This window comes from Leishmania donovani, chromosome 15 (assembly GCF_000227135.1).
Source record: "Leishmania donovani BPK282A1 complete genome, chromosome 15".
In the NCBI taxonomy this organism is placed as follows: domain Eukaryota; phylum Euglenozoa; class Kinetoplastea; order Trypanosomatida; family Trypanosomatidae; genus Leishmania; species Leishmania donovani.
The window spans coordinates 388,995-399,438 of record NC_018242.1 but is presented as its reverse complement, the minus strand read 5'-3'; the positions used below and the strand labels follow the sequence as shown (position 1 = coordinate 399,438).

The window sequence follows — 10,444 nt, the reverse complement described above, 5'->3', positions numbered from 1 at the left end:
CGGCGCCGGGACACGGCGAGGGAGCGGCGCATCCGCGTCCCCGCCGACAGCGCCACCCGGGGCGGCAGCCGCAGTGACATCGTCGTCCTCGCCTTCCAGGCGCCCTACCCCCTCCGACGCGCTAGTGGTGCCGCTGGCCGCCACTGACGCCCGCGCCATTGCGGCGGTGCTGTACGCGTGTGGTGTGCGCCAGAAGGGCTACCATACAGTGACGCAGATGGACTTCCAGAGTTTTCGAAGAGCCGCGCTGCTGCTCCACACATGGACGCGTACGGCGACCTGCGCAGAGGCGGCGAGGAAGAGCGGGACAGCGGACGATGACGGTGTGCACAGTGGACGATGCAGCGCTCACCACCAGGCTGGCAGGCGGAACGGCACGGATGCCGCCGCCTTCGCCTACGTCGACACTGTTCCTTCACTAGACGCCCTCACGTCGGAGGAGGTGGTGGTTGCCTACGCGGATGTGTACGAGCGCGCCGTGCGTTGCATCCCGGCCCTGGCGATGTCATTTGCACCAGACGGCACCAACAGAGAGGAGGCGGACCACAACGTGGCCGAAGCGTGCGACAAGGCCAGGCAGCGTAGCGATGTGCCGCGGCAAGGCCGCCCAGTGAGCTCGATGCGCGCATCAGACAGAGCCCCATCACTGCTCGTGGCTGTGGGCACTGGCTCGCCAGGCGCGACGCCGTCGCACCTAAGCAGTTCCGAGGATGCGATGGGTGGCACTCATCACGGCGGCGGCTGTGCTGGTGGAAAAGCGGCAGGCGTGGATGAGGCCCTCACCCCGCCTATGTCGCCCATCGCCACCGCAGGAGCTGCTGATGACTTGTCCTGTTTCGCCCTAGACGGTGGTGACGCAACCATTCTCTTCCCACCCGGTGGGCTTACACAGCACGAAACCCTCGCCCTCGATGAGCTTCTGCGCCTCCTGCAGCGCAACGAATCGACGCTGCGGCAGCTCTTTGAGGCTTACAGCGTGCCAATCACCGTACACCGTTCACCGCAGTACGAGGCACCGTCGTCCGCAGCAGCCGCAGCAGCCGCAACCTCGAGCCCGAGCTCATTGCTCACGAGTAGTCCGGAACTCTCGCTGGTCCTCGGCAACGGCGGGAGGGCAGTGGCACGGCAGCCGCGATACACGTCAGGGAAGCCGTTGGCGTCCGTGCATGTCGACGCATCACCAGAAGCTGCACGCTATCCGGTGGTCGTGCACCGCAATCGTCAGTCTGCGGCCAGAGCTCGCGCCACGTCGTCTGCAATGGCCGCTGCGGCAACAGCTGTAGCACCGCTGGACGTCGTGCATGACTCCACCGACCTGTCTGGCGTCTCGGCACGGCAGCAAGACGTATCATGGAAGGTACAGCAGCTCTACACCATGAGCTCTGTAGAGAACAAGGAAGCCTACGAGCGCACGAGTCGCGTGCTGCGTGTGATGCCCTTTAAGCTGTTTGTAGATCTCTGGCGCACACTGGACGTGTTCCCTTCGCTGATGGGCACGGGGGCGATGCAGCAGACTTTTTGCGATGCGCTCACCACGCCCTTGCTTCGCGGCTTGACGTCGTCACCAGGGAACACATCGGGCGCGCTGCTTCAAGCGCAAGAGCAGCCGCCACGACCGTCCTGCACTCGCTCTGATACCCTACCCAACAGACGCACCGTCGAGCTGTTGTGCGCGCATGGCGGGCTGCCCTACGCCTGCTTCGTCGAGTCCTTTGTCCGTGTGGCCCTCACCGTCTTCTCCCATACGGTGGACCGGATCGCCTACCCGACGGCCACTGCGAAGACGGCCGGGTTGATGCAGTGGTGCAACAAACAGGTCACTCTAGGCCTAGTGGCGAAGCGAGTGCAGCAGCAACTCCGTGTCCTGGTGGCCGGGGGGCACGGATCGAGCAGGGGAGCCTCGATGGCGCCGTCTGCAGCAGCGGCAGCGGCATCAGCGTCATGTGCGACGCGAGCCGTGGGCGTCTTTCCCGACCAGCTGCGGCTCTTCCGCGTGCCAACAGCGCCAAAGGCGAGCGCAGCACCACCAGAGACAGGTTGAAGTACAGCTGCACAAACGAAGGGGGCGGGGCCGCACTCAGGGAATGTGCTGCCCCCTCCTCTGCCCTCCCGCCTCCGTCCCTTCCTCTCCACACTCCCACACACTCTGCCTGTCAACCACCTTCGCTGTTGCCTATACATACATCCTCCTTTAGATCGTTTTCTTTGCTTGTGTGTAGATGTGGGAACCGCCTCACGTGTTGCACGCGCACGCACGCACGCAGTGGTCATCGATGAACGCTGTTTGGCTTAGGTGTCGCGCACCATTGCCACATATTGCTTCCAACGCGAAGAACGACCTCAGTTGAGACGGTGCTCCTGCGCGTTGTCTGTCCCTCGCCGCCGCCACCACTACCACCACCACCAATCCCCATCCCTTCATCGAACTTGCGAAAGGCCGTGCATGCCGTCCCACGCCGGGACGAGGCAGCATGGGTGGGATGCACACACACGCATACACGCGCCTTGCTTCTTTTCATTTTTTTTGTGGCGGGTGGAAGGGCGCGTGCAGCGGCATCCGTGCGGCAAGACAATGCCGACCTCAGCCAGCCTCTTCGGCGTTTGCCATAGTTGCTGTACGGCTCCTCGCTTGCCTGCCCGCCCTCTCACCGCGCCCCTGAACACTCCGTGTGCGTTGAACTGCTTCCCCCTCTTCTCCCCTCTTTCGCTTTCCGCGTTCTTTTTTCTGCTTTGCGACCCTGTCACAGGCGCATGCGCACACACATACACGCGCGCGCCTCAGCCCCCTCAGCACCCCTCACTCCTATCCCTTCCCTCTGCTGTCGTTCGTGCTGCTCGATGCCGGCACCGTCGTCTTCGTTAGCGCGTGCAGGCTCGCGCATGCACCGGCAGGTCTCTCGCATTGACCGCCAGACGGCCCACAAGCTCTTCCCGCGGGAGCAGCGGCTGGAGTGGCCCACCGGCTATCTCCCGGCAAGTGGCGTCGCCCACCTCCTCCACCCCGACGGCGTCCCATTTCACGAGGTATTGGAGTGCTACATGGACATAAAAAGAGACCGGCAGCATGAGCTGCAGCGCGACTTCGCGTCCGATTACACGCTCTGGAACCGTTGCTCGCTCGAGGACTTTGTGCGCAAACTCGACGCTCACCGGCGGCGTTGCTTCACGCGGCTAACGGCCCGCGATCGTCTCGTGCACGACGCCGACGTGCGGGAGGTGTTCCAGCTAGCGCCATATCTGCCACCACCGCCTGTCGCCATCACCGACAGCCCTTCATCGCGTGCGCGAGTGTCACCCCCGTTACAGGCGTCCGCCGCTGCTGCAGCAAGCACGACTTCAGCGAGCAAGGAGGAGAGGCCGGCGTACTACCAGTTCCAGCCCTACGCGGCGACGCAGGAGTACGCCATGCTGCCCGTGCAAGGCGTTCGGTCACCGCAGCAGCGCGTGCGCTTTTCGACTTTCCCCCAAATTCGAAATCTGCTCCACACGGACTTCGACTCCATGACAGCGCTGCGTGCGCTGAGCTTGTACTGCGAAGATGGGATACTGTACACGAGAGAGCTGGTGCAAGTCGTGGCCCTGTACATTCGGCGGCGGCTAGAAGAGATTCAGGAAGCAGAGGCGTCCTTCCTGTACGCTGCGGCGGAGGCCTCGCCGTCGTGCACCCCGCTCCCGACGTTTTCGTCGGCGTCACCGGTGCTCGTCTTCTTCGGCAACGGCCGTCTGGCTTGGATGCTGAATGAGAGTGGCCTGCTGCCCAAGACGGTGCGCGCGGTGCAGCTGCCACGGCAGGATGCGCAGCGCAGACGCCGGCACACGCATCTGCTGCAGCAGCAGGAAACGCTCGAGAGCGACTTCGGGTTTCACAAGAGCTTCACGGCCATCTTTCCCTGCGAGACGCTCTCCGTCGGTGACGCACTTCGCAAGTACAAGCCGGCGATGGCGTTGGTGGAGCCGCACGTGGACCGGGATTACATGTCGGACATCCGCGGCTACTACAGCGTACGAGAGGTGGTGGCGATGGGGCCCATCGACTCCCCGGCCATGGGCAGCTTCGCCTACCCGTTCCTGAGCTTCGGCGTTACGCCTGGGCCGACCACGTACTGGGCGTACAACGACCACCTGCACAAGGTGCACGCCTCGGAACGAATCCAGATGCCAATGGACGCGCCGCACGAATCACAAGGGTACGAACGGCACTACGTCGATGACATCTCGGCGTACCTAATCGCGCCCAACGACTGCGCCGCCATTGGCAGACAGTTCCGCTGCCTCGCCTTTCGCCGTGTGCGGCCGCCGGTGCTGAAGCCCGCGAGCGCAGCAGCGGCCACGGCGCTGCAGTCGTCGAAAGAGACGGTGGAGTCGAATCCAGAGCGGGCATGACCATGTAACCGTGGTGCAACGGGTATTAGCCAGACACGCTAAGGACGCCCTCGCCCGTGTGCGCCTGCGCGGACGATGAGCCTCTCCGCCACCTCCACCGGGCGCCGCCGCCCTTCTGAGTTTTCCATCTCTGTGTTCACAGAAGACGTCATACACGCACTGGGGCAGCAACAGCGCCAAATCCGCACAAGCGAACGACACGTCCTCCTGTGAGGTCACCTGCACACGCACACACATACTTCACGTGTTATGCGAAGCCCTCGCTCAGTGTACGTGTAAGCCCCCTTTCTATTCGGGAGTAGTCTCCCTGTGTATGTGACGGATGTCTCACGTGCTCATCGCGCCGCACGGAGCTCTATAGACGTCTCTCTCGCTCTCCCTCTCCCACCATTCTCTACTCCGCCGACGCCCCGCACGTCCATACACATGCCTACCTCGCTAGTGAGCCACGATAAAGAACTCCACACGTCATCGCTGCCCACAATCCTCATCCCCGCACGCAACTCGAGTCGCACGCAAGAGCACGTAAGACTACACATCCGCAGAAGTACGCCTCGTGTGTGTGTGTGTGTGTGTGTGCCGATTTCTACTGTCCTCGGCACACGCGTGCACCCGCGCACACCACCTTGCCCTTCTAGGCCCCCCCCTCCTCCTCCCCTGTGTACGTCTGTGTCTATCCCAGTTATCTCCAGACAGCGTCTAGTTGTGTTTCGTCATATTTTTTTTTCGCGGGGTTTGGGTTTTCTTGCCAGTGCCTGCGCCGTCGGGAAGCCACCGCAATCATCGCCGTCGTCGCCGTCGACCTTCGCGCTCTCGCTCTTTCCGGCACCCGCCCACAGAGGCTCAAGTGGCACACTTCCCCATCGTCCACCACTACCAAACACCGCTACACGTCAGCATACGCACTAGAACGGCAAGGAGAGGTCATCACCATCAGCACAAGTACCGTTGGTGCTGCGACTTCTTGTGCTTTCCTTTCTTGCCTTCTCCTATAGTCTCTCCATTCGGCCCTCCTGCCGGCCACGTTACTTATCCCTCCCCCCTCCCCTCCTACACACCATTCTCAGGAATTCATCGTTGTTGGCGTATCTGTCCGCCTCTGTCTGTGTCTGCCTGTCAACGTGCGCCACCGTCCTTCGGCCCCTGTCCCCTTCTTCGTCGCTTTCTCATTCCTCATTACTTTCAGCACAAACATTTTACGTGTGTATGTGTGCGCGCTCGCGTCGTCTTTGGTTGCCTCACTGCCCTCCCCCTCTCCCTCCCCCTCATCCCTCTCCTTCGCTCGCCTGCTCTGCCCTTATCACTGCCGTCGCGCAGAGTCATATACGCACGCGTCACGCAAAAGGCCAACGCAGCTGAAGAAGTACTAGTAGCTGTAGCAAGTGGCCGACGGTGTGCCATCTCACCGTCCCCTCTCCTCCTCTCCCTCCCTCTGTAAGCTTCTGTGGGTGGCCGGCGCACGCGCACGATGGGGACACAAGTTGATCAAGCCCACAAGCCGTCTGTCGGGACGCCGACGGAGCTCACAAGCATCCCGCCCACGGCATCGGTGACGCCGCCGCAGGCGAAGTCGAATGCAGAGGACGCGAAGGTACCCGCGCTCAGCCGCGCCGTGAACTTTACCTGGGAGAACCTGACCTATCAGGTGCCGGTCGAGGACAAGGATGGCAACGTCATCTACAAGACCCTGCTTTTCAACCTCAGCGGGTGTGCCAAGGGTGGGCGCGTGCTGGCTATCATGGGGCCCTCTGGCGCGGGTAAGACGACGCTGATGGGCACAATCACTGGCAAGCTCTTCAACGCCACCGCAAGGCAGGAAGGGTGCTGCTTCATGAACAACAACATTTATCAGCAGCGCTACAAGCGCTTGGTGTCGTACGTGTGCCAGGACGATATTGTCATGGGCAAGGACACACCGCGCGAGGCCATCTACTTCTCCGCGCGTCTGCGACTCGGTCTCGACAGTGAAACCGCCCGTCGGCGTGTCGCAGACGTCATCAAGCGTCTCTCCCTGACCAAGTGCCAGGACACGATTCTTGGTATCCCTGGCATTCTGAAGGGCGTCTCCGGTGGCGAGCGCAAGCGTGCCAACATCGGCACTGAGCTCGTGACGAACCCCTTTGTGATGCTGCTGGATGAGCCGACGACAGGCCTGGACTCTGTGAACGCCGTGCGCGTCGGTCATCTCCTTCAGGATCTAGCCAAGAACGACATGCGTACCGTCATTGCCACCGTGCACTCGCCATCGTCGGAGCTGTTCGACCTCTTCGACGATCTGCTGCTACTGGCGAAGGGCCACGTCATTTACCACGGGCCCACGGCGGACTCCATCGAGTATTTTGCCTCCCTCGGCTACGACGTGCCGCCGCGCACGAACCCGACGGAGTACTTCATGAACCTGCTGCAGTTGCCCGAGGAAATCCTGTCGCAGCTGTGGCTCGCCTGGGAGGACTACGTCATGTCAGATGCGGCAAATGACAACCCGTGCCTGACCCCGGTGACCGGCGTCATAACGCTGACGGACGACTACCTGGAGGAGCAGCTGGAGCTGAAGGGCGCGAACTTCTGCCTGCAGTTCTCCGAGCTCTTCAAGCGATCGTGGCGCATGTACCTGCGCGACCCCGGCAACTTCTACGGGCGCTCCGTGCAGACGCTCTTCTTCGCCATCTTCGTTGGCCTGTTCTTCTTTAACTTGCAGCTGAACCAGCAGGGCGTGCAGGACCGCCTCGGCGCGCTCTACGTCACGCTCATGAACAACCTTTTCGGTGCTGCCATGAACGGTATTGCCGCCTTCCCGCCGGAGCGAGCCGTCTTCCTGCAGGAGCAGGCGAACGACGCCTACAACGCGTACACCTACTTCCTCGCCAAGAACCTGGCGGAGCTGCCGTGGCAGATACTCTTCCCGACCGTGTTCGACCTCATCGCGTATTTCATGATCCACTTTCACCGAAGCGCCGGTGCCTTCTTTGTGCACTGGTTCATCCTGGTGCTGCTCGCCAACTTGGGCTACTCCTTCGGTCTCATGTTCGCCACCTTCTTCAAGCAGTCGCAGGCGGCCTTTGCCATGGTTCCGCTTATCTTGCTGCCGCTGTTCATTGTGGCTGGGCTGTTCGCGAACACGGATCGCCTGTACCCGTACTGGGAGTGGCTGAACTACATCTCCTTCCCCCGTCACGCCTACCTCGGCGTCTTCACGAACGAGTTCGAGCGCCTGACAGTCATCTGCAACCCCGTCACGCCCTTGTGCACGTTCCCGGACGGGCAGGCCGTCATCGAGTACATGGGCTTCCAGGGCTGGCACTACTGGCAGACATTCGTCGCCCTTATCGTGTACCAGATCGGCCTGCGCTTCATCGGCGCCACGTCGCTCTACTACCAGGGCCGGCAGCGCCGCGGTAAGCTTCAGTTTGTGAAGAACCTCCGCAAACGCGTCGCCTCGCCGCGCGCCATCGCGTCAGCCCGCAGCAACGACGAGCTGTCCGACGTTCAGTCGACGCTGGTGGGGTCGATTGCGACGCCGTCGAACGCGTACGGCACCGGGGTATCGTCGCCAATCAACAACCCGGAGAACCATCAGCCGATCTGGGACGGCGAGAGCGAGCGTGCGACGCTGGCGTTGCCTGACACGCCGGTGACGTACGTGGAAAGCCCCGTCGACGTGAAGGATATGAAGCCGCGCAAGTACCGGTCGTAATGCAGCGTCGCGCGTGCGCCTGTTGCGCCAAGGCTGCGTCTGTCCCAGCGCCGCTGCCACCGCTGCAGCTCATTCGCCGCGATGGAGGCGTGGGGAGGAGACGGTCCGACACGAGGCCGATAGCGCCCACATGCACGTGAAGATCAACACAAGAACACGCATGCGCGTGCGTTGGGGTCTCTGCAAGAAATCGGGGGCAGCATCAGTGTCATCACCGTAATGCCCTCGACCCACGCTCCCTGCCCTTCCAGCCCAACACACCCACCGCCCGCACACCCCCTCCTAAGAAGGCATGGAGACGAAGGCAAGCACGGGGGTGGTGGTTGGGGGGAGGAGAGGGGGACGCATGAGGCACAGCCGACATGCGTCCACATGCGCAGTCACACGAACGAGCCGACTTGGTGGAGGAGAAAACAAAGGAGGGAGGTATCGGGTTGTGGTGGACATGTGGGCTCAGCTTCGCGGAGGATGTTTCTGTCGCAACCCTCCCCCTACCGACCCCGCCTTGTATCGGTTTGCGTGCATGCTCATCGGTGCACCTTTTCTTTATGCGGATGCACAAGTAAGCCCCACACACCCGTTCTCTCTCTCTCTTCCACCCTCTTTCTCAGGCGCGCGTACGCGCGCGCTGTGGGCTGCGCACACATGTGATGTGAGATGCTACCCGCGCGTGTGTGTGTGTGTGTCCCTGTCTTTCGACACATAGACTATGCATACATATGTATACGCATATATATATATATACATTAGTAGAAGTACATATATATGCATGTATATACATATGTATGTATATGTGTGTATTGGTGTCTTTCTGTCGTCGATAATCGGCGTGGCATTCCGATTCTTCAGCGCACTTTCTCGTTCGCTTGGTGTTCTCATTTGCTGCGGTGCGGCGCACTCGCTGCGTGTGTGTGTGCGTGTGTCGGCGCGACGAGGCGGATGGTCTTTGATGCGCCCCGCAGGCATGCGTTGATTTCCCTCTCCTCTGCTGTTGTTGTTTTTCTGCGTCATCATGAGTGTTCGAGTGCGTCGTGTGTTGCCATTGACCCCCTCCCCTTCCTCCCCCCTTCCCCTTTCCTTTTACCTCTCGTTGTCTGTTGACGAGTATGCGTGTTTGTGTGTGTGTGTGTGTGTGCATGCCTACGGGAGGGCGGGAGCACCCCACGGACACACAAACACACGCATACGTAGACCTTCACTACGCAGGACTCCACCACCACCACCACCACGGCAGCACCGCGCCCAACCCATCTATTTTCTTCGCTGCATTGTTCGACGATCCTTGTGCCCTGTTGTTTCTGCTAGTTTTGGCCCTTCTCCCTCCTTTCGTCCACCGTGCACGCTGCAGTCGCTCGCTCTGGCTCTCCATCACGACTCACTGCCTGCTCTTGTACACGAAGCAGATCCTTGTGTGGTGACAGTGGTTGTGGGTTGGTGTTGTGGAGGGGAAGGGGGGGTGTTGCCGTACGCACGGCACACTCTCTCCCCCCTTCCCCCTATCCCTCCTTGTTCCTTCGATTCGTGCATGACTCATCAAACCCGCTGCCCCGGGGCCGCGACTACCCTTGAAGCGCGTATGTCTTTGCTGGGGCCACTCCTGTTGGCTTGCGCCTTGTCGTCCTCGTCTCGTCTCGTTTCTGCCGTTGTCCCTTCCCTTTTCCGTTGTGTGTAAGTCTACACGACATCGTCTAATTTGACTTCTTCTTCATTGATCATCAGCAGCAGGAGGCAACCACCACCAAAGCCACAGGGCACGCACTCACTAGCTTTTTTCCTTTGGTTCTTCTCTGACCGAAGGCCAGTCCTTCCCCTCGTGTGCAGTATGTACCCGTGTCCTCCTCCTTCAGCTTCTCTATCGACTTCGCGCGTGATGGCGGCGGCTTGCGTGTGCGTGCTCTTCCTCGCCCCTATTGCCTTGACTCTTCTTCTGAGAAGTGTGCTCTTCCGTAATGGGGAGGGACACCTCCGAAGAGTATCCCGGCGTCTCCTGTACACCATCTCCACACAGGCACACGCACACACACTCTGTCTGTGGGAAGCAGCCAGGCCGCCCACACCACCACACCCCATCCCCTGCCAATGCCGAGCCGCCTCTGGTGGGGTAAGAGGGTGGAGCGCTGACGAGGTAGGGAGCTCAGAGCGCCCCATCGCTACGGATGTCGGCGGTGAGGTCCTGCACGGTGCTGCGTCGGAGCGACCGGCGACCGTGCCCACGTCTGTGCCGTCCATGTGATGGGCAGAGTGTCGGCGTGACTCGAGCGCATCCCACCCCCGGCCCTCACACTGCCCACCGGTGGGGGAGTCTGAGTGCCACCCCGAGGGGGGATGCGCCAGGGATGGCGACCTGCGAAGAGGCGGGTGGGCGGG

General features: G+C 61.5%; 2 protein-coding genes across 2 annotated transcripts; both read left to right on the top strand.

Moving 5' to 3' along the window:
* Positions 1-2,572: 2,572 nt before the first annotated feature.
* On the top strand, positions 2,573-2,863 carry LDBPK_150960 (hypothetical protein, conserved; the record flags this gene model as incomplete). Its single annotated transcript, XM_003859572.1, has 1 exon — positions 2,573-2,863. The coding sequence occupies one exon, from the start codon at positions 2,573-2,575 to the stop codon at positions 2,861-2,863; it is 291 nt and encodes a 96-aa protein (XP_003859620.1).
* A 2,988-nt stretch (positions 2,864-5,851) lies between these two features.
* LDBPK_150950 (ATP-binding cassette protein subfamily G, member 4, putative) lies at positions 5,852-8,077 on the top strand (the record flags this gene model as incomplete). The annotated part of the gene is made up of 1 exon (XM_003859571.1): positions 5,852-8,077. The coding sequence occupies one exon, from the start codon at positions 5,852-5,854 to the stop codon at positions 8,075-8,077; it is 2,226 nt and encodes a 741-aa protein (XP_003859619.1).
* Between the last annotated feature and the right edge of the window lie 2,367 nt (positions 8,078-10,444).